Raw genomic sequence first — 24474 nt, 5'->3', positions numbered from 1 at the left:
GTCTGTGAGGTCCGTTACATTTCCTTCCATCCCATAAACATTAACCTGCAGCAGCAGCAGCAGCAGAGTCACAATGTCATGATGATGATGATGAAGCTTTAAACTTTGTGTTAGCATCATCATCATCATCCACTAAGAAACAATCATGACATCATCATCATGTTTATGTTGCCGTGATACGACGACGATGACGAGGAGTTTGTGTCAAACTAACCAGATGTGAGAGTTTAAGGTTGGAGCAGGCTAACAGTTTCCCTTTGTTTCCAGTGTTTGTGCTAAGCTAAGTGTTAGCAATTAAGTGGACCGGTCAAGATAGATAGATAGATAGGTGGATGTTTTCTGTGGAGAGAGACAGAAAGAGTTAGAGAGAGAAAGAAAGAATGTAAGAAAGAATGAAAAGGGAAGGAAAGGAAGAACGAAAGAAATCATGAAAGAAGGAAGGAAAGAAAGAAGGAATAAAAAAGGAAAGAAGGAAGGAAAGGAAGAAAGAATGAAAGACAGATAGATGTTTTCTGTGAAGAGAGACAGAAAGAGTGAGAGAGAGAAAACATGAAAGAAAGAAAGAATTAATGAAAAAGAAAGAAAGGAAGAATGAAAGAAAGAAAGAAAGAATGAAAAAGGAAGGAAAGGAAGAAAGAAAGAAAGAAATAATGAAAGAAGGAAGGAAAAGGGAAAGAAAGAAAGAAAGAAAGAAGCAATGGAAAAGGAAAGAAGGAAGGAAAGAAAGAAATATAGAAGGAATTAAAAAAGAAAGAAAGAAAGAAAGAAAGAAAGAAAAAGGAAGGAAAGAAAGAAAGAATGAAGGAAAGAAGGAATGAAAAAGTAAAGAAAGAAAGAAAGAAAGAAAGAAAGAAAGAAAGAAAGAAAGAAAGAAAGAAGTGTAAAGAAGTGTCCTAACTGATGACATTTGGAGCCACGTTAAAGTATTTAACACGCCTGTTTCTGAGGGTAATCACCATACCTGTCCTTCTGTGTGTGTGTGTGTGTGTGTGTGTGTGTGTGTGTGTGTGTGTGTGTGTGTGTGTGCGCGCCGTCGCGTCACAGGTCGGGCAGGTACATCAAGTAACGGCACATACCAGAGACCGTTGGTTTGGTTTGGAGAGGGAGTGTCACAGTCTCTCCGCGTAATTACGCACCGACCGCTCGTCTGTTGTTGTGTTTGTTACGAACAGAAAGAGTCCGACGATTAAAATAGTTTCGACTCTGATCTCAGTTACTGAACAGGAGCCACAGTTACAGACACCCAGCGGTTTCAACTCCACAAAAAATAATTATTATAATTAAAAAAAAAGGATCTGTGCGTAATAAATAACACTAAAAAGTTATTAAAAAAGACATTTTTCTTGTCTTTTTTGTTCTTTGGTTCAGTTCTTCCACTGGTTCCGGTTTCAAACAGCACAGAGGATGTAAAAGTCAATGATTAAAAGTTAACGGTGATGAGAAGAGGAGAGGAATGAGGGAGAGAGAGGGAAGAGAGAAGAGGGGGGAAGGGTGAGAGAGAGAAAAAAAGGAGCGAGAGAAAGAGGTTTTAGGGTGTAGTCCGTTACTTGTTATCTGATACCGACGTGGTCCTACAATAAAACCTCTGCCGATGGCAACAATGGGGATTGTTCTCACTGAGGGAGGGGGGAGAGAGAGAGAGGAGGAGGAGGAGGGGGAGTAAAGGGGGGAGGAGGAGGAGGGGGTCTCTCTCTCTCTCTTTCTACCTGTCATAGAAATGTAAAAGCAGCCGCAGACAGACAAACAGCTCTGACAGTTTCCACATGTCAGCGCCTGCTCCTCCTCGGTCTGGACACGTTACACTGTTCAACTGCCGTCACATTATTATCATCAAATCAGGGATCGATTAATCCAGATTCACCACGATCTGATAGACAGATAGATATCTATAGATTATATATCGATCCTTAAGAAGAGGATTTAAATTACAGCTGATAATAAAAAGTGTCTTTATAACTGTAACATACGCAGGAAAACTCCGTCTCCATCAACCACCGACACTGTGGTTCAATAGAGACAGAAAGATTATATAAAGCTGTATAAAGGCCACACAGACACACACACACACAAACTCTCACACACATACACACCTAAGTGAACGAGGAAGAGAGGGAGAGGCAGTAATCAGGGGTTGAAGGTCGGTGTGAAAAGCAACGGGCCCTGCAGAGTTTATAGGCCTCAGCGAGTTCCGGTGTCAATAAACTGCACTTTAATTCTCCTGTTATGAGTTTTATGTAAGAGTTAATTGCTGTTTTGTTTATATTCTTTTATAATACTAAATAAAAAAAATGCTTTCTCTTATTTGAATCTTGTTTTTATAATAAAAAAATAAATAAATGAGGGTTAAAAAAAAAGATACAGAATATAAAACTATAAACTGGGAGTGACTTGTAACGGGGCCTCCTCTTGGGCCTCTCTGTGTTTCCCGTTATTCCGTGTCCCACAGCGGCCCCGTTACAATCCCCACCCGACCCCTCCTCCCCTCTTCACCCGCCACTGGATCCAAACATCAAATCCACCGAGGACAAACCCGCGCGTAAAAGTCGTCCAGATACGCACCGCGAGGCTCCACCGACTTTTTGTTGACTTTTTTAAATAAAAACAAACAAAACAAAACAAAAAACCCCCAGAAACAAACCAACCTAAACGTGGCTCAGTCATTATCTCCAGCGGCAGCAGCGTGGACTGGACTCACCTGGGATGTAGACGTCGCCTCGTTCATGATCCGGGAGCTCGCTCCAGTTCCGCTTCCCCGGCGACACGTTCGCCTTTTTCACCAAGAAGGCCCGTGGCATGCTGCTGCTGGCTGGGGGCTGGGGGGGCAAGGGGGGTCCGGTGGGGCAAGAAGAGGGAGACTAGTCCCCAACACGGAGTCACAAAAAAAAAAAAAAAAAAAAAGCAGGAAACTCCAGAAAGAAAAAACAAAACAGTGCGAAGGAGGAAGAAGGAGCGACACCTTCCACCTTCACTCAGGTTTCGTAAGCCGCTGTTCGCTGTTTCTCCTCCCGCCTCCTGGCTCTCCTCAGCCCGCTGACTGTCGGTCCTCCGGAGGAAGAAAGAAGAGAAAAGAGAGAAGAAAGAATGAGAAAAGTGTCGCTGGCTCCGCGGAGAAACAGAAAGACAGGTGAGTCCGCTCAGGTGAACGAGCCGCAGGTAGAAGAGAGACGAGAATGAGCCGCTGCGCTGGAATAACGGGAGTGAGTGAGTGAGTGTGAGTGTGAGAGAGAAAAATACTCCGATCACGCACACGCACGCACGCACCGACTCGACTCGACAGACAGAGGTGGGTCGAAACGCAGCCAAGCCAGGTACTCATTTAAAAAAGCAGGAAACGGGCGCCACCGCGCATGCGCGTCAGAAATAACGGTGACAACAGGCTGCAGGGCTCGGCCTCATACCTGCTCGACCGGTTTACCCCTCCTTCCTCCCTCTCTCTCTGCCTCTCTCCACCTCTCTCTGCCTCCACCGCTTCTCCATTCCGCTTTAAGGTGTGGAGAAAAGACAAGAGGAGGAAGAGAATATAGGGACTAGGTGTGTGTGTGTGTGTGTGTGTGTGTGTGTGTGTGTGTGTGTGTGTGTGTGTGTGTGTGTGTGTGTGTAGGAGGTAAAGGATAATATATAATATACAGTAACGTAAAGCTGCTCTTCTACTCTTGGTCTGAACACACTTTCCTCCTCTGCGAGATGCATGAACCAATAAGCTGTGCAGTCTTGTCTAAGAGTTTGACCTTTGACCTTTTGTTGTTGTTCTTCTTTTCTGGTCATTTTCATGTTGAGGGTCTCGAGTCGACTCTACAACCTGACCCCTGACCCTTCGCTTCAGGCCCAGAAGACATTATTTGTTCCAATCAGATTTGATTTTAACAAAAAAAAAAAAAAGTTTGTAGATGTATGAAATGTCAGAGGATAAAAAGATAAAACTCACCCGTGACTTTTCTTTTATACATCCAAACCTTGTTTTTCTGTCGGTTTCTTGGTTTGGTGGCACCAAAGAGTCTTTGTGAATCATCAAATCTTACGATTCAATAACAGGTTTTTTTGTTTGTTTGTTTTTAAATGAATATACTTTAAAAAATCATCATCTTGTCTCTAGACTAGTTGGTGTTGTCTTGGTTACGTAGACTTCAGCTTGTCAACAGAAACTCGTTCGGTTCAGTTCAGTTCAGTTGTATTTACGACTTTTTTGTGAAAAGGAAATCCCACTCCTACTCACCTGTAGGGGGAGCCAGGGAGCAGAGACAACTCATTCTTCCAGTCGGGCTTTAAAGCTCCAGTGTGTAATAACTGTCAAGGTTTATTGGCAAAATCTGAGTCTACTACCCATGAATATATTTGTATAAGTGTATAATCGCTATAAAATAAAATCTGTTTGGTTTTCGTAGTCTTAAAGCAGATATCAGCTTCACGGCCGTTTCGGCTAATGCTGCGTTCAAGGCAGGCTTTTGAAACCGTAAGTTACAGCTTCAAGTCACAACTACGACTTGGTAGCGTTCCAGGTAACCCGTAGCTCGTGTTTTTACCATCCTGTTGTCTGTGAAAGTTCCCTATAACGGCCACTCGTAACTTCCGACCCGTGAACTCGTACCAGATCGAACTGGTATGACTTCACAGGAAGGAAAAACACAAAGTACGAGTTTCTTTGAACGCACCATGAGTTAGCAGCCCCCGCCCTTGTCAGGCATCAATTGGTCCTCGTGCTACGTCACCACATTCACGCGCATCCCTTGGCTGCACACACAGCCCTTCATGCCGTTCTCTCTCCTCATTGGATAACACTTGTATCCCACAAGGAAAATTTTCTCCTCGGGTTACAGCAGAGCAGAGTGACGGAGAGACTCGTGTTTAGGCTGAAATACTTCATGTAAGTGATTGCTGACGGAAAATAGGACTATTTAGGACTTATATTAACAAAAACATTCCACTGATATCTGCTTTAAAGGTGTACAGAAAAGAAAATTGAATTTGAGCCCACTTTGGGTCATAAAATTAATGTGATAACTCATCTTTCAGACGTTGTAGGCCAAACTTTGTGCAAAATTCTATTTTTGAGTAAATCTGGGATGAAAGTGTGTATTTTTTTTTTCGCATTGGATAATGCAGGCGCACGGATTATACGTCAGCCTGTACACGATTCACTAGCCACTGATATTGGATCCATCATCCGTCATTCAAACGTCTGAGACAACACACACACACGGAGCTCGGTGTCGCCCCAAGCTTTGAATATCGCGCCCGCTCGATAACGACCAATCAAATTCGTTTTCCTCACTCGGGTAAACTCGTGTTGCAGCTCGTGACAACTCGGCGCGACAAACAGGACAAACGGACATTTCTGTACACCTTTAAGGGTCTTGCTTTAGAGAGCGTCGCCATCTTGCACCCGTTGTGGAAAATCCAGCCAGCCAGAGAGCATGTTTTGCAAGTTTTGTGTTCATAAATAAACGAACGAAAAAGAAGGCGGGAGGAAAGAAGGAGTAGGAAATAGCAGAGAGAGGGACTTAGTAGTTAGTCGGTAGAGAATAGTAAGAAGATAGTGAGTTATAAACCTGAAAGTTTGCAAATGGAGCACAAGTTTTTTTGTCCTCGGGGGCCACCGTCACTTTGCTGACGGGAGGGATGAGCGCGAGTGGGTGATGCCACGGTTTTCCCCCGATTTTACGTACTGGCCCTTTAAAGAAAAATCTTCAGATTTCTAAATAATATAAAAAATTCAGTAAAAGCTGAATGAAATAATGGAAATACAAAGAGCTGAAGTCTCTGCTGCCAGTGCCACTTTATGTTAATTGAGATCAAACCTGCAGTCGTGACAGTTAGTTATTAGTTAGCCGACAGTTGTTGTGTTTGTTTGTTTCTTTGATTATCAGCAGGATTATTTACATAACTCACAAAAAGTCTTGAACCGATTTGCATAAGAGCTGATCGACAGGGCGGGACTGCTGGGTTTTGATGTAAAATATCCGACACATTGATGCGGCTGACAGGTGAATAATTGAACGGATTGATTAGTTGACTGATAGAAAATATACTGACTTTCCAGTTCAGCCTCTAAAATGTGACAATTTGTGGTTTTTCTTTCTTGTTTAACATGAAATTGAAAATTTAAAAACAAAGACAATACTTGTTCGATCTGCTTATCTGATTTTATATTGGATAGACTGCTAGTGAGATATTATAGATAATCAATACCAGAGTGATACTTAGTTAATTTGTTTAATATCACACCTAAAACAAGACCAGTACATTGTCTGTAGACATGTAAATGACTCATTCAACTCCACCTTTACCTCCCTGCTGTGTGTTTACGGCCCCCTCCAGCTTTGTAATTAACACACACACACACACACACACACACACACACACACACACACACACACACACACACACACACACACACACACACACACACACACACACTAAAAGGCCTCTTTGAAACACCTGAAACCTTATAACACATATAACAACCAGTTTCTTTCCCTTCATGTGTTTCATTTCGTTTTCTTCCCTCCTTCGTCTCTTCGTCTTCGTCTTCACATTTAAACAAATCTACTCGTTTCGTTGTTTTTGGCCGCTCATTGTTGTCGTTGTCCTTGTTGTTGTTTTTTCTCTGCAGCTCGTGTGGCAGCGACAGGAGAGTCGACTTCACCTCGGACCAGTCGGACCTGATCGACGACCTCATCTCTGTCTCATTCTCTCGCCTCCGACACGACTGTTACTTCTTTGTCTCTCCTCTGTTTGTGTTTCCACTTGAAAGCAACACACTGATTTTTTCCTCCTCTAGTTTTTCTTTTTCTAAAGAAAGAAAACTCGACTTATCTGCTCCTCTTTTAATGCTTTCTGTGATTATTGATGTTTTATCCATGTTATCCCTCATTTGATCACTTGTTATTTTATATTCCATCTCGTTGTAATGTTTTCCATTTTAATCTTTCCATCACTCATTCTTGTTTTTTCATGTGACGCACTTGGTGCTGTATGAATAAACTTATTTATCATCATTATTGTTGTTCTTATTATTCATACTGATCAGCTGATAAGCCTGAGGTGTGAAAATGACAGACATGGCTTTGTCATTTATTTATAGCTTCCTAATGAGAAAATAAATAGAGGCCGTATTCAAATTTTGCTGATTTAACTCGTGGGTTCGGTCGCTTTCACCTGTGACAGTCGACTGATAATGTGGCACTAGGTAGAACAAGCATGTTTACAATGTTTCCTGCACTTTATTGTATCTAAAATGTATTGATAATGTTCAAATCCTCCTTAAAATTATGTTTAATGTAAGTCCAGACAGCCTATTAATATTGTTTTTTTGTTAGAGTTTATTATATATAATAAGTCATTTTAGGATGTGACAGCACCTTTATGCACCTTGCATGTTGCCTGAGAGACAAAAACCCAGGGGGAGGGTAAAAGACTCACATCTCCTCCTGAGCCTGTTGCCTGTGAACGCACCGTAACAAACTGATGATGAGTCACTTCTGGTTTTCTCTCGACTGGATGTTTGGAGAAAGTTCAGTGAGTGAAGCTGTGAAGCTGTAACAACGACTCAGGAACAAGTTTTTCATTCATTTCAAGTGGAAATCTCAACAAATATTCAAAAACCCGTGAGTGCAAATTGAACATTTTGTTAGATGGGACTTTAGTGACCACCGGTGGTGACATCAGAAATTACACTTAATGGCAGAAACAACAGCAACAAACTCTAGAATTGATTTAAAGAGGCTTCAATTACAAAAAAACACACAACTCTTTATTGATTTAATGTGTTTTGAAGTGTGCACTGTTCACCCATCACTATAACAGTCTGACTTCCTGTTGCTTGTTGCCCTGATTGGAAATACATTTGAAGATGCTGCCGCCTCCCAACATCTTCAACATTACAGTAAAACCGGTTTGTGTGCTTCCTGGGAGCTACCATTGTTTTCTAATTTGTTTTTTTTTTAAAGGTTTAAACTCCAGATGAGTCAAACTTGAAGTGTAAAACCTTTAGCTCTAAATATAAAACATGTCAGAACAAAAATGTTTGGCATTTTAAAGATATCAACCACTCCCTCTGTGCTTTTAAATGTCATTTGGTGAGAAAAGGAGTGGACACATATTTTCTGACCTACTGCGGCTGATCCTGTTTTTTGACTTTCGATTCTCCTCAGTTGTGCCTCTCTTTGTGAGCGTCATGTCATAATTGTCGGCTACTTTGCATACTTTATAGGCTTTGTCTTCTCGGTAATATGCGGGAGCACTGGTCAGGTGGCATACCTGAGTGTGTTGGCGTGTGTGTGTGTTGGGGGAGAGTTGTTTATGCCAAGAAAAGCTCATGTGATAATAAAATATGTGAATTAAGGTGTGTGGCTGACTGATATATACAAGCTGAGACTTTAAAAGTAAAGAAAACCAGAAGAAAAGGTGTGGTTTAAAAAAAATAATCATAGAAAATCATACAGTTGTTTCAGGCCACGCCCCTTTGTGCCACATCTGTCTCTGTGGCGCAACCGGCTAGCGCGTGCGGCTGTTAACCGAAAGGTTGGTGGTTCGAGCCCACCCAGGGACGATTCGTTCTTAGTTTAATGATGAAACATGATGTAAAACCTGTTCACTTGACATTGTAAGGCAATATTCTGCAGAACTACATTGTCAACAGTTATGCCCACAATGACAGAAAGGTCAAAGGTCAAACAACTCCAGATAAAACGACGAAGTAACATATGTTATCAGGAACTTGAGTTTTATACCTAATGTAATATACCACTCAGAAAGTTTTTGGTTTTAGAGGACAGACAGGAACCTGTAAAAACGAGGCTGAAGCATAGGGAAAAAAAGTGGGTGGTGATTTGAGACCAAGGCTACGGCAAAAGCAACAAAGGCTTTGTGGCGCAATTGGTTCAACTGTTAACCGAAAGGTTGGTGGTTCAAGCCCACCCAGGGAAGTATTAGATACAGAGGTATAAGAGTTCACAAAACTGGAAAAAAAAGTTACTGAGTGTTGAATCCCAAGTTAAGAGAGACGCTGTCAACCAGGGACAATGTCTATGTCTCCAAAAAAGAAATATAAGTCCATAATTCCATGAGTTTCTCAGCTATTCCTTACTTTCACAATTAAATTAGTCAACAAATAGAAACATTATTATTATTATTGCATGGGGTCCAGAGGGAAAAACTAACAATAGACATCACAAACACGGAAGGGGAGCGGAATTCTTTTTCAGGCCACACCCCTTTTGCTTAAACAGGTCTCTGTGGCGCAATCGGCTAGCGCGTTCGGCTGTTAACCGAAAGGTTGGTGGTTCGAGCCCACCCAGGGACGGGTCACTCTTGGTTTAACGATGAAACATGATGTAAAACCTGTTCATTTGACATTATAAGGCAATATTCAGCAAAACAACATTGTCAACAGTTAGTATGTCCACAATGACAGAAAGGTAAGACAGCAATCTGTTTGGCTGTTACCCAAAAGGTTGGTGGTTCAAGCCCACCCAGGGGAGGGGAGTATTAGATACAGAGGTATAAGAGTTCACAAAACCGGGAAAAATAGTTAGAGTGTTGAATCCCTAGTAAATAAATGTAAAACCTTAGAGAGACATTGTCAACCAGGTCAACGTCTATGTCTCCGAAATAGAAATATAAGTCCATAATTCCATGAGGTTGTTTCTTAGCACTACAATAAAACTGCTCTCTGAGGTTGCAAGGTAATGCAATGCCAACTGTGATGTCTGCGATCATACCACTGTGTACCATAGACAGCTCCAAACATTGTCTACCTAATACATAATATAGCATGTGGGGTGAGACCTAGAAAAAAAAAACAATGATACAAAAAAAGGTGGGTGGAGATTGGAAGGCCAAGGCCAAACTCATAAGGACAAACATGTCTCTGTGGTGCATTCAGGTAACGCCTTCAAACATTGACCCTAAAGAATGGTGGATTCAAACTCAACCCAACAATTTCCCTCTCACCTCATCAAGGATTTGTCATCTACTTCTGAGAGGGAAGAGTTTAGGAAATTAACAGTGAAACTCACTGAAATGTCCTTATAGACAGTCACATACCCAACAGTACACACCCGTACATTCTTGCTGTGATCAGGTGCTCATACACAGGTTGTTCCAGTCAGTGCTTATCAGCCAAAGGAAGTGCGTTTTCATTTGCATCAGAGGGCAGTATTTATCTCAGAGTGAAACTATTTGAGTTCACTGTTTCTGAGATGTGGCTCACAAAAGGTTCAGTTCGACCAGGAGTCAGTCGAAAGCTTTTCGTGCAGACATAAAGAAGAAGAAGAACTCTGTTCTGGTTTTTCTTCAGGACTGTTTTTATCTGGAAGTGAAGCTGTTTGACTCTCATTGCTTCATTGAGGTGAGATGGCACAACAAGGAAATCAGAGCGACCGGGAAAAATGTTGTTGTCCGATCTGTCTGGATCTACTGAAGGACCCGGTGACGATTCCCTGTGGACACAACTACTGCATGAGATGCATTAAAAACCACTTTGATGAAGAAGATCAAAGAGGGATCTACAGCTGTCCTCAGTGTAGAAAGACTTTCATGCCGAGACCTCAACTGGTGAAAAACACCATGTTAGCAGATTTAGTGGAGGAGCTGAAGAAGACTGGACTCCAAGCTGCTCCTGCTGATCACTGCTACGCTGGACCTGAAGATGTGGCTTGTGATTTTTGTACTGGGAGGAAACTGAAGGCCCTCAAGTCCTGTCTGGTTTGTCTGGTGTCTTACTGTGAGAAACACCTCCAGCCTCACTATGAATCTGCTGCATTTAAAAATCACAAGCTGGTTGTTCCTTCCAAGAAACTTAAAGAGAGCATCTGCTGTGATCACAACGAGGTGATGAAGATGTTCTGCCGCACCGATCAGCAGTGTATCTGTTATCTCTGTTCCATGAATAAACACAAAGGTCATGCAACAGTTTCGGCTGAAGAAGAGAGGACTGAGAAGCAGAAGGAGCTTGATGTAAGTCTGCAACAAATCCAGCAGAGAATCCAGACCAGAGAGGAGGAAGTGACGGTCCTTCAACAGGAGGTGGTGGCCATCAAACAGGCTGCAGATAAGACTGTGGAGGACAATGACAAGATCATCAATGAGCTGATCCGTCTCATCAAGGAGAGAAGCTTGGAGCTGAAGCAGCAGATCAGGTCTGAGCAGAAAACTGAAGTGACTCGAGCCAAGGATCTTAAGCAGAAGCTGGAGCAGGAGATCACTGAGCTGAGGAGGAACGAGGCCGAGCTGAAGGAGCTCTGTCGCACTGAGGACCACACAGAATTTCTACTCGGTTCGAAGTCAAAGGTCCATGACTACATACCAGACTCACCAAACATCAAAGTCCGTCCTCTGAGCTACTTTGAGGACGTAAAAGCAGCTTTGTCAAAAACCAGAGATGAACTACAGAGCTTCCTTGGTGAGAAATGGTGCAAAGTCTCGCTGATGGTGAGATCAGTGGACGTTTTGCTGCCTAAAGCAGAGCCCAAGACCAGGGATGAGTTTTTAAAGTATTCATATCAAATGACACTGGATCCAGCCACAGTTCACAATCAGCTGTTTCTGTATGATAAGGACAGAAAAGTATCAGAGAGACTTTCACAACCACTTTATGTTCCCAGTGTAGACAGATTCATTCACACAAAACAGGTCCTGAGTAGAGAGAGTCTGACCGGACGTTGCTACTGGGAGGTGGAGTGGAGCGGAAGAGGAGTTTCAGTAGCAGTGGCATACAAGAATATTCCTGAGATGGATCATAGTGGATTTGGAAACAATAGCAAGTCCTGGGCCTTAGATTGTTCAAAATTGAGTTATGAATTCAGACATGACAGTTTTACAACTCACACCCCAGGTCCTCTGTCCTCCAGAGTGGGGGTTTATCTTGACACCAGGGCAGGTATCTTGTCCTTCTACAGTGTCTCTGACACCATGACTCTACTCCACAGAGTCCAGACCACGTTCACCGAGCCCCTCTATGCTGGACTTTGGATTTGGTGGACTTTTTGGAATGATGCCACTGCCAAGATGATTGAGTTAGAGTAGACAGGAGAAAATAAAACGTACCTCTCAGAGATACACACAGGACTTGTGGAGTGATTTCCTGGTTTCAGGTTGTAGCTGACCTTATCATGTGTGAATTTTATACGATAATAATTACATATCCACAAAAATTTAACTGGCTGTTTAGTTCATATACTAGCTTACATGTATTGTGTCATTGTAATGTTTTATTATTTTTCTTTTCCACTGTATGAAACATTAATGATTTATTTTTTTATTGTCATATTTTTTACTGTGGTGTAATAAGTAAATAATACCCTGATCAATACAAAATATTTTGTTAGTTTACTCAATTGTAATTAAAAAAGAATTAATAAACTTCATCAAGTGTATGGCACCCTCCTGTTTTTCATTTACATATTGTTTCTTTAATCTATTTTTAATCTATTGATTTATGGCAAGTTTTGTATGACTTTAATTTATCATCTGTGAAAATACATTTGCTTTGCATGAATGGATAATTTCAGTATAACCTAGAAAATTCCTCTGTTTTAAGTAGAATTTGAACATCTCGTTTTCGTTTCCTGTTTGTGTATTGGCTAACCAGGTGAACATTGTAACCAACCGGATTCCTGGAGAGGCGGGACTAAACGCCGTTTGAAAACTGAAGGCAAAGGGTGAAAAATCCAGAGATGTCAAACACTATTTTTACGTCTGAAGCTAACGACCGGGGTTTTTTTGTGTACCCTGTAAAACGGTCTAGCGAGACGTATGCAATATTTTTTTCTCAACTCGCTAAATTAGCACGAGCTGTTGTTAGCCGACTAGCTGCTGCCAAAGATACTCTGCCACTTTATAGCTCGATGGAAAAATACACAAACAACGTTTCTCTACCAAGCTTCTGAGTATGAATCCTAAAAATTGAACAACATGAACATTTATGGTTAACAGGTAGCGGGGTTTATTAGAGTTTATGAATTTCTGTTGATAGTGTGCTTCGGACAGGGCCACTGAGCTGTTGCCATGGAAATCAGTGTTTTTGCACTAGGACCAGCTAACGGCTCAGACTAGGGTTTGAACTGATGGTTGGTGCCGCAACTTTCTGCGTTTCCATGGAAACAGTGAGTACACAGAAACATTTTTCCTTGTGATTTTCAAATGAGCACTAGCGATGCGCCGACCTACGGTACCATTAACTGAGCGACGGTGTAGAACTTGTTTAAACATTTAAATAATTTTACATGACATGACATTTCCTGACATATAATAATAAATGATTGACAGGCCATAGCCTCCTTCGAAGTAGCTTAAAAAAATGGAAACCCTCAAGTAAAGATACTCAAATTTTTACCTGGGTACAGTTGGTACTTGAGTAAATAAGTATTTGTGTGCTACTCGTATACATAGAACATTCATTTCAGTATGCCTACATACAGTAGTGTTAATTGAGATTAGTATGGTAATCCACATTGCAACAATGCAGTAATTCCTGTTTTCTATCTGCAGTCGGAAGATTAACACGCATAACTTGCACCAGGTCATGTGATTCAGCTGTTTATAACAGTGGCAAATGTGAGAGGACTGCATCAGAACTGCAACCTATAATGGCATGGCATTATTCACATTTGCAGGGTTAGGATTGGTTTTGTGAAGAAAATGTGTTTTTGGTTGCTGTGTTATGAACACATACAGCCTCGATAAAAAATCCTGCCTCTCCGTAGGTGACCAAAACAGGTCACCCGCCCTGGGTGATGCTAATCACCAAGTCCACAATCAGGAAGTGAACTGTATTTTTAAGTTGCATCAGTGAGAAGTGTTTATCTGATAGTGACTCCACTGTGAGACGAGGACAGAAGGTTTTTCAGCTCGACTGGGCAAGGTTTATTGCCACTGAAAATTACTGGTACTAATAGTTCTGTCTACCTGATCAACTACTTTTCGTTGCCTTCATAAAGAGAGAGAATAGTTTTTCTTTGGATTTTCTTTGGTTTTCCTTTAGGACTGTCTTTATCAGGAGGTGAAGTTGTTTGACTTACATTTTTTCATTGAGGTGAAATGGCGCAACAAGAAAATCTCAATGACCGGGAAAAATTTTGCTGTTCAGTCTGTCTGGATCTACTGAAGGACCCGGTGACGATTCCCTGTGGACACAACTACTGCAAGGGCTGCATTAAAAGCCACTTTGATGAAGAAGATCAGAAATCATTCCACAGCTGTCCTCTGTGTAGAAAGATTTTCATACCCAGGCCTCTACTGGTGAAAAACACCATGCTAGCAGATTTAGTGGAGGAGCTGAAGAAGACTGGACTTCAAGCTGCTCCTGCTGATCACTGCTACGCTGAACCTGGAGATGTGGCCTGTGACGTCTGCACTGGGAGGAAGCTGAAGGCCGTCAAGTCCTGTCTGGTTTGTCTGGTGTCTTACTGTGAGAATCACCTCCAGCCTCACTATAAATCTGCCGCTTTTGAAAATCACAAGTTGGTTTTTCCTTCAAAGAAACTGAAACAGAACATCTGCTGTGATCACAACGAGGTGATGAAGATGTTCTGCTGCACTGATCAGCAGTGTATCTGTTATCTCTGTTCCATGGACAAACACAAATTCCACAGGACTGTTTCAGCTAAAGAGGAGAGGACTGAGAAGCAGAAAGAACTTGATGCAAGTCTGCAAGAAATCCAGCAGAGAATCCAGACCAGAGAGGAGGAAGTGAAGGTCCTTCAACAGGAGATGGAGGCCATCAAACAGGCTGCAGATAAGACTGTGGAGGACAATGACAAGATCATCAATGAGCTGATCCGTCTCATCAAGGAGAGAAGCTTGGAGCTGAAGCAGCAGATCAGGTCTGAACAGAAAACTGAAGTGACACGAGCCAAAGATCTTAAGATGAAGCTGGAGCAGGAGATCACTGAGCTGAGGAGGAACGAGGCCGAGCTGAAGGAGCTCTGTCGCACAGAGGACCACACAGAATTTCTACTCAGTTATCCATTGAAGTCAAAGGTCAGTGACGACTTACCACCAGACTCATCAAACATCAAAATCCGTCCTCTGAGCTACTTTGAGGACGTGAAAGCAGCTTTGTCAAAGACCAGAGAGGAAATACAGCAGAGCATCCTTGGTGAGGAATGGTGGAAAATGTCACTGATGGTGAGAGCAGTGGATGTTTTGCTGCCTAAAGCAGAGCCCAAGACCAGAGATGAGTTTTTAAAATATTCATATCAAATGACACTGGATCAAACCACAGCCCACAATCAGCTCTTTCTATGTGATAAGAAAAGAAACGTATCAGAGGGTTCTGCGCAGTCATTTCACTTTCATAGAAAGGAAAGATTCAAACTGACAAAACAGGTTTTGAGTAGAGACAGTCTGACGGCACGTTGTTACTGGGAGGTGGAGTGGAGCGGTAAAGGAGTTTCAGTCGCAGTGGCATACAAGAATATTCCTGAGATGGATAAGAGTGGATTTGGAAACAATAGCAAGTCCTGGGCCTTAGATTGCTACGAACAGAGATATGAGTTCAGACATGACAGTGTCAAAACACGTGTCTCAGGTCCTCTGTCCTCCAGAGTGGGGGTTTACCTTGACGCCAGGGCAGGTATCTTGTCCTTCTTCAGCGCCTCTGACTCCATGACTCTACTCCACAGAGTCCAGACCACGTTCACCGAGCCCCTCTATGCTGGACTTTGGATTTGGAAGAGTTTATTGGGTACTACCACTGCTCAGATTATTGAGTTAGAGTAGAGAGGAGATATTAAAAAATACTTCTCAGAGATGAAATGTCAATCAAACTGTGTGGGCAGTTCTCTGATATCATTGTGTGGTTTCAGGTTGTAGTTTAGTATAGTTTTATTATAGATCGCCTTAGTCCTCTAAACCTTGGTGAGGACTATTCTTCTGGGGGTCCAGACACTCATACTTGTGTAGTTAGGTGACCTGCTTCTTCTTGTGTAATTTATATCCCATCATATTTTAAATAAACATTTATTTACTTAAAATGTAACTTGCTGTGTAGTTCACATAATACTGTATCACGTTGTATGAAGCATTAATGATCGCAATTTCTTAACAGCTGAGTAGTTTATCAGATTTAACTTTTATTGTCATATAAACTGTGTAGTAACATGTAATCAATACTCAAACAAAATTATTAGTTAATTATCTGAAATTACGTACTTTTACTTACTATATGTGATTCACTATATGTGATATGCTGTGACTAAACTGTTGGTGTTTCAAGAAAGAATGAGTAAAGTTGATTAAGTATTGAAAATATGAGGTACTGTATTTCTTGTGTCCATTGCATGAATGCAGCTCTGGTCAGGTAGCATACCTGCGGACTGAACTTGAAGCCACATCCATACAGGGGCGTGAATCTTAGGGCCACACCCATCAAGGCTAATCATGTCTCTGTGGCACAATCCGTTAGCTTGTTCGGCTGTTAACTTAAGGGTTGGGGGACGTTTTACAATCAATCATAACGTGATTAAAACAAATATGTTCTGTGATTAAGAGCAAATGAAAATGCACAAGAGTAAATGAATATGAAGGAACAGGTACTGTAAAGAACATAATAAATGTCACAGGCAGAGGATGAGATGTTTGGGCTTTCTGTTGTGAATGTTATCCCAAAAGGACTAAATCCTATATGAAAATGTTAAAATATAACTTAAACTCATGTCCTCTCAGCCATGCTCTATTAATATGAATTTATAGGTCACCCAACTGTAAGAAAATGACTTATTTATCCAGCAGAGTGTTAACCTGTAACTCAAGGCCCTGTTTTAATCTACCCAGTCAATATAAATGAAATACCAGGATTTGGCCACTAGATGGCACCATGTTCCAAATAAAATTTACTTCAAAGCAGGAACCAAGACACAGAAAGATGACAGTTGTTGAACACAAGCATACAAACCTCTTTAAAATACCTCTAAAGCAGTAGTAGGATACAGTGATATTTTCTTTCACTATTAGGCAAGCACAGCTGAAGGTCACCTTGTATCAGATTTGAGAAACACACAAAGTTAATCATTTTTATTGGCGTCTGTAGGGAGATTCACAGGACAAAACTACATCAGCAAACAGACATCCGATTAGGTCAAAATCACATAGAAGTATTGGGTAGTTTAAAATCGAAAGATCTTCAAATTTTTACTTTGATACTGTAAATGTTTGTGTGCTACTCATATACAACATTCAGTTTCATTATGATTAGTATGGTAAATCACAGTCTAAACAGACATGGACATAAACTGCAGCAAGCAAGCAACAGTTTATGGTTTCTTACTGCAGTGGAGAGGTAAACAAACATAACTTGAACCAAGTCATGTGATACAGCTGCTTCTAACAGTAGGAAATGTGAGAGGACTTCATCAACACAGCAACCTAAAATGGCATTATTCATATTTGAATAGTTCAGGGTTAGTTTTGTGAATTAGATGTGTTAGGTTGAACTTTCTGTAAACAGGTGTCACACGTACAGCCTCAATAAAAACCCTTCCTGTCTTTGGATGACCAAAAAAGGCCCCCCGCCTCATGTGATGCCGCCTCATGTGATGCCAGTCAGTAATTGTAAATTCATCAGGAAGTGAACTTTGTTTTCAGGTGCACAATAAAGCAGCATTTATTTGATAGTGACTCCACTGTGAGACGGGGCAGAGAAGGTATCAGCTCAATGGTGAAAGGTTCATTATCATTGAAAATGACTGATGTAGTTCTGTCTACCTGATCAACCGCTTCTATGTTTGTTGCCCACAAAATAAGAAGAATTCTGTCTTTTGGTTTGGATCACTGGACTGTTTGGAAGTGAAGCTGTTTGACTCTCATTGGTTCATTGAGGTGAGATGGCGCAACAAGGAAATCAGGGCGACCGGGTAAAATATTGTTGTCCGATCTGTCTGGATCTACTGAAGGACCCGGTGACGATTCCCTGTGGACATAACTACTGCATGAGATGCATTAAAAGCCACTTTAGTAAAGAAGATCAGAGAGGGATCCACAGCTGTCCTCAGTGTAGAAAGACTTTCATGCCGAGACCTGAACTAGTGAAAAACAACATGTTAGCAGATTTAGTGGAGGAGCTGAAGAAGACTGGACTCCAAGCTGCTCTTCCTGATCGCTGCTATGCCAAACCTGGAGATGTGGCCTGTGACGTCTGCACTGGGAGGAAGCTGAAGGCCGTCAAGTCCTGTCTGGTTTGTCTGGTGTCTTACTGTGAGAAACATCTCCAGCCTCACTATAAATCTGCCGCATTTAAAAATCACAAATTGGTTGTTCCTTCCAAGAAACTGAAAGAGAGCATCTGCTGTGATCACAACGAGGTTATGAGGATGTTCTGCTGCACTGATCAGCAGTGTATCTGTTATCTCTGTTCCATGGACAAACACAAAGGCCATAAAACTGTTTCAGCTGAGGAAAAGAGGACTGGGAGGCAGAAAAAGCTTGATGCAAGACTCAAACAAATCCAGCAGAGAATCCAGACCAGAGAGGAGGAAGTGAAGGTCCTTCAACAGGAGGTGGAGGCTATCAAGCAGTCTGCAGATAAAACTGTGGAGGACTGTGACAAGATCCTCAATGAGCTGATCCGTGTCATCACGGAAGAAATTTCCAAAGTGAGGCAGCAGATCAGGTCTGAGCAGAGAACTGAAGTGACTCGAGTCAAAGATCTTACGAAGAAGCTGGAGCAGGAGATCACTGAGCTGAGGAGGAACGAGGCCGAACTGAAGGAGCTCTGTCGCACAGAGGACCACACAAAATTTCTACTCAGTTACCCATTGAAGCCACAGATCAGAGGTGATACAGCCTCACTAAATATCAAAATCTGTCCTCTGAGCTACTTTGAGGACGTGAAAGCAGCTTTGTCAAAGGCCAGAGATGAAATACAGCGGAGCATCCTTGGTGAGGACTGGTGGAAGATGACGCTGATGGTGAAATCAGTGGATGTTTTGCTGCCTAAAGCAGAGCCCAAGACCAGGGATGAGTTTCTGAAATATTCATATCGAATGGCACTGGTTCCAGCCGCAGCCCACTTTCAGCTGTATATGTTTGATAAGAAAATAGAAGTATCAAGGGTATCAATACCTGCAATGATCTTTGCTGATAGGTCAATCACAGAGAGGCAGTTTCTGAGTAGAGACAGTCTGACTGGACGTTGTTACTGGGAGGTGCAGTGGAGCGGAGGAGGAGTTTCAGTAGCAGTGGCATACAAGAATATTGGGATAGATAAGAGAGGGTTTGGAGACAATAGGCAGTCGTGGGCGTTAGATTGCTACGGACAGGGTTATGAGTTCAGACATAACAGCGTTAAAACTCGCATCTCAGGTCCTCTGTCCTCCAGAGTGGGGGTGTATCTTGACACCAGGGCAGGTATCTTGTCTTTCTACAGTGTTTCTGACTCCATGACTCTACTCCACAGAGTCCAGACCACGTTCACCGAGCCCCTCTATGGTGGACTTTGGATTTGGAAGAGTTTATTTTACAGTACCTCTGCAGAGATGATTCAGCTAGAATAGATATGGGGTACTAGAAAGTACTTCACAGAGACCAAATGTCAATGTGGGCAGGACTTAAATATCCTCATGTGATTTTCCTGTGATGTGGTTTCAGGTTGTAGGTCAGTGACCTTGTGTGTACATGTAGCTATCATATGACATAAAAGATGAGCATTCAGGATATAAAATGTGACCTGCTACATAATGTTGTAATGTTTTTATTTATTTATTTCTTCTTTATAAGGCATCAGTCATCACAATTTTCACACAGCTGAATAGTTGATCAGATTTAATTTTTTGTCATATTCGTAGTGTTGTAACATGTAATCAATACTCTGATCAATACAAAATAATTTCTTACTTTACTTTAATTATCTGTGAATACTTAATATATGTGATGTGCTGTGACTAATCTGTTAGTGTTTCAAGAAAGAATGAATAAAGGTGATTAAGTCTCAAAATATGAGTTATTTCTTGTGTCCATTGCATGAATGCAGCACTGATCAGGTAGTGTATGTTTGACAGTAGAAATGATGATGCGGAAGAGGAGATAGATATGAAGATAGACACAGAGGATGAGGTGTTTGGGGCTTTCTGTTGTGAGTTTTACCCCAAAGGACCAAAACCTGCATCTGAAATTTAAAATGCAACTTTCACTACTGGACAAATATGAATTTGTAGGTTACCCAAAAGTAAGGACATTTCTTACATATCCTTTATCTGCATCAGAGCCTTTACTCAGCAGAGTATCAACCTGTAACTCACAAAGCTCTTTTTGGCTCTACCCAGTCAATACAAATGAAATACCAGAAGTCGGCCAGTAGATGGCACAAATCTTCAAATATAATTCACTTCAAAGCAGAAACCAAGGCAGAGAGAAATGAAAGCTATTAAACACAAACATCTGAACCTCTATTTAAATCACCTTGATTGAGTGATCTGATTGGCTCTTAGTGCAAATTGAACATTTTTTCAGACGTGACTTTGGTGACATCAGAAATAACACTTAATGGCAGAAACAACATCAAGAAACTTCTGAACATTTTAGAATTGATGTAAAGATGCTTCAATTACAACCCCCCCCCCCCCCCCCCCCAACTCTTTATTGATTTAATGTGTTTCGAAGTGTGCACTGTTTACCCATCACTGTAACAGTCTGACTTCCTGCCTGTTGCTTGTTGCCCTGATTGGAAATATTTCTGAAGATGCTGCCGTCTCCCAACACCTTCAACATTACAGTAAAACCGGTTTCTGTGCTTCCTGGGAGCTACCATTGTTTTCTAATTTGTTTTTAAAAGGTTTAAACTCCAGCTGAGTCAAAGTGTAAAACCTTTAGCTCTAAATAAAACATGTCAGAACAAAAATGTTTGGCTTTTTGAAGATATCAACCACTCCCCTGGTGCTTTTAAGCCAGGAACACACCGCCCCAACGCGCCCCGATGCGACCCGACGTCGACGGCCATTGGTTGACGAGTCTGTCGCCTCTTGTCGGCCACAGTCGGGAGAAGGTAAACAGTGAAACACACCGCCCCGACTACTGCCGACCAGAGCGATTGAGTGGCGAGGACTCCCATAGAAATACAGACCAATTCTAAGTCATAAAGTGGTAGGCTAATAATCTTTGCCATGTACAGTAAACATGTTGATTTAACAAAATATAATTTATTAGACTGATCGGTTCATTGTAAAACATTTATTTATTTACGTAAATGTTGTGATTTCAGTACGTAGCCCAGAGGCAGCAGCCCTGCTCACTTTTCATTCAAACAAACTAATGCCACTGCCACTGTTGTTAAATTTCATCAGACCAACATTAATCTCTTAAAAACAATTTAACCAGCCAACGGTAAACCTCTAAAAGTGTGCGGGATCCCCCGGGATGAGGACGGAGCTCTGCCCCGGTGGATCAGGTCAGTAGAGCAGCTGCTGCCGCTGTGACAGCCGCTGCCCTGGTCCCCGGTCGCGGCTTCCACAGACTGGGGATTTCTGTTAGCCCATCTATGGTGTTTTACATTATACGCTAGCATTAAGCTAGCAGACTTTATATGCTTAGTTGTGACACTGGCTGTGTGTGTTTCGAACGTTGTTTCACACTATGTGGGTTTGATTGAACATCTTTGATGCTTAAATATTGCCGCTTAATATATTGCTTTACTTCTCTTTTTATTTTGTGTGCCATTTGAATGCACCAAACAGACGAGGACCCGACACTGTCCGACGAGACCCGACGCCCGACTGTCGGGCCGGTGTGTTCCTGGCTTTAAAAATGTCATTTGGTGAGAAAAAGGAGTGGACACATATTTTCTGACTTACTGCGGCTAATCCTGTTTTTTGACTTTCGATTCTCCTCAGTTGTGTCTCTCTTTGTCAGCGTCATGTCATAATTGTCGGCTACTTTGCATACTTTATAGGCTTTGTCTTCTCGGTAATATGCGGGAGCACTGGTCAAGTGGCATACCTGAGTGTGTTGGCGTGTGTGTGTGTTGGGGGAGAGTTGTTTATGCCAAGAAAAGCTCATGTAATAATAAAATATGTGAATTAAGGTGTGTGGCTGACTGATACATACGAGCTGAGACTTTAATAGTGAAGAAAACAAGAAGAAAAGGTGTGGTTTAAAAAAATAGTCATAGAAAATTATACAATTGTTTCAGGCCACGCCCCTTTGTGCCACACGTGTCTCTGTGGCGTAATCGGCTGTTAACTGAAAGGTTGGTGGTTCGAGCCCACCCAGGGACGGTTCACTCTTAGTTTAATGATGAAACATGATGTAAAACCTGTTCACTTGACATTGTAAGGCAATATTCTGCAGAACTACATTGTCAACAGTTATGCCCACAATGACAGAAAGGTCAAAGGTTGAACTTTGACAAGACAGACGACAAGAAGTAACATATGTTATCAGAAACTTGAGTTTTATACCTAATGTAATATACCACTCAGAAAGTTTTTGGTTTTTGAGGACAGACAGGAACCTGTAAAAACAAGGCTGAAGCATAGAAAAAAAAGAAAAAAAAGTGGGTGGTGATTCGAGACCAAGGCTAGCGCCAAAACCAAGTAACAAAGTCTCTGTGACGCAATTGGTTCGGCTGTTAACCGAAAGGTTGGTGGTTCAAGCCCGTTTTAGATACAGATAGTCTTTATTCCGGACTCAGGTCCATTAAAACATTAAAAGAGAGAATACAAAGACACATACAATACAATATAAGAGTTCACAAAACTGGAAGAAAAAAAAGTTACTGAGTGGTGAATCCCAAGTCAACAAATGTAAAACCTTAGAGACATTGTCAAACCCCAAAATGCAAATATAAGTCCATAAATTCATGTGTTTGTCAGCTATTCCATATATTTACAATTAAATTAGTCAACAAATAGAAACACTATTATTGTTGTATGAGGTCCAGAGGGGAAAAAAACAACAACAGTAGAAATCACAAACACAGCAGGGGAGTGGATCGAAGTTTGAGGCCACGCCCCCTTTCTTTAAACAGGTCTCTGTGGCGCAATGGGCTAGCACGTTCGGCTGTTAACCGAAAGGTTGGTGGTTCGAGCCCACCCAGGGACGATTGTTTCTTAGCACTACAATAAAACTGCTCTCTGAGGTTGCAAGGCAATGCGACGCCAACTGTGATGTCTGCGATCATACCACTGTGTACCATAGACAGCTTCAAACATTGTCTACCTAATACATAATATAGCATGTGGGGTGAGGCCTAGAAAAGCAAACAATGATACAAAAAAAGGTGGGTGGAGATTGGAAGGCCAAGGCCAAACATGTCTCTGAGGTGCATTCAGGTAATGCTTTCAAACATGAACCTAAAGGATGGTGGATTCAAACTCACCCCAACAATTTCCCTCTCACATCATCAAGGATTTACCTACTTGTTCTGAGAGGGAAGAGTTTAGGAAATGAACGGTGAAACTCAATGAAATGTCCTTATAGACAGTCACATACCCAACAGTACACACCCGTACATTCTTGCTGTGATCAGGTGCTCATACGCAGGTTGTTCCAGTCAGTGCTCATCAGTCAAAGGAAATGTGTTATCATTTGCATCAGAGGGCAGTATTTATCTCAGAGTGAAACTATTTGAGTTCACTGTTTCTGAGATGTGGCTCACAAAAGGTTCAGTTCGACCAGGAGTCAGTCGAAAGCTTTTCTTGCAGACATAAAGAAGAAGAACTCTTCCGGACTGTTTTTATCTGGAGCTGAAGCTGTTTGACTTTCATTGTTTTATTGAAATAAATTGTCACAACAAGGAAATCAGAGCGACCGGGTAAAATGCTGTTGTTCAATCTGTCTAGATCTACTGAAGGACCCGGTGACGATTCCCTGTGGACACAACTACTGCATGAGCTGCATTAAAAGCCACTTTAGTAAAGAAGATCAGAGAGGGGTCCACAGCTGTCCTCAGTGTAGAAAGACTTTCATACCGAGGCCTCAACTAGTGAAAAACACCATGTTAGCAGAGTTGGTGGAGGATCTGAAGATGACTGCTGCTGATCACTGCTACGCCAGACCTGGAGATGTGGCCTGTGACGTCTGCACTGGGAGGAAGCTGAAGGCCGTCAAGTCCTGTCTGGTTTGTCTGGTTTGTCTGGTGTCTTACTGTGAGAATCACCTCCAGCCTCACTATAAATCTCCTGCTTTTAGAAACCACAAGCTGGTTGTTCCTTCCAAGAAACTGAAAGAGAGCATCTGCTCTGACCACAACGAGGTGATGAGGATGTTCTGCCGCACTGATCAGCAGTGTATCTGTTCTTTCTGTTCCATGAATAAACACAGAGGCCACACAATGGTTTCAGCTGAAGAAGAAAGAACAGAGAAGCAGAAAGAGCTTAATGAAAATCTGAAACAAATCCAGAAGAGAATCCAGACCAGAGAGGAGGAAGTGAAGGTCCTTCAACAGGAGGTGGAGGTTATCAAACAGGCTGCTGATAAAACTATGGAGGACTGTGACGAGATCCTCAATGAGCTGATCCGTCTCATCAAGGAGAGAAGCTTGGA

The 24474-nt window shown here is 41.9% G+C and overlaps 4 protein-coding genes across 4 annotated transcripts in view; 3 read left to right on the top strand and 1 right to left on the bottom strand.

Annotated features, from left to right (window-relative positions):
• ovol1a (ovo-like zinc finger 1a) overlaps positions 1-2795 on the bottom strand; it is a gene marked incomplete at both ends in the record, with an annotated part of 10148 nt that extends 7353 nt beyond the window's left edge. Inside the window, one exon of the mRNA XM_083993035.1 lies at positions 2696-2795. Within this exon, the coding sequence (XP_083849161.1) occupies positions 2696-2795 (100 nt within the window). The remainder of the gene's footprint in view (positions 1-2695) is intronic.
• A 7558-nt stretch (positions 2796-10353) lies between these two features.
• Positions 10354-12024, top strand: LOC311001855 (tripartite motif-containing protein 16-like; the record flags this gene model as incomplete). Its single annotated transcript, XM_083993034.1, has 1 exon — positions 10354-12024. One exon carries the CDS (start codon positions 10354-10356, stop codon positions 12022-12024), a length of 1671 nt encoding a protein of 556 aa, XP_083849160.1.
• A 2013-nt stretch (positions 12025-14037) lies between these two features.
• LOC311001854 (tripartite motif-containing protein 16-like) lies at positions 14038-15720 on the top strand (the record flags this gene model as incomplete). Its single annotated transcript, XM_083993033.1, has 1 exon — positions 14038-15720. One exon carries the CDS (start codon positions 14038-14040, stop codon positions 15718-15720), a length of 1683 nt encoding a protein of 560 aa, XP_083849159.1.
• Positions 15721-17822: 2102 nt separating this feature from the next.
• Positions 17823-21407, top strand: LOC311001853 (tripartite motif-containing protein 16-like; the record flags this gene model as incomplete). Its single annotated transcript, XM_083993032.1, has 2 exons — positions 17823-19344; positions 21310-21407. 2 exons carry the CDS (start codon positions 17823-17825, stop codon positions 21405-21407), a joined length of 1620 nt encoding a protein of 539 aa, XP_083849158.1.
• Between the last annotated feature and the right edge of the window lie 3067 nt (positions 21408-24474).

Source organism: Trachurus trachurus (genome assembly GCF_905171665.1).
Source record: "Trachurus trachurus genome assembly, chromosome: 18".
In the NCBI taxonomy this organism is placed as follows: domain Eukaryota; kingdom Metazoa; phylum Chordata; class Actinopteri; order Carangiformes; family Carangidae; genus Trachurus; species Trachurus trachurus.
Note: the sequence above shows the minus strand (reverse complement) of the source record. Positions and strands in the feature narration are given on the sequence as shown.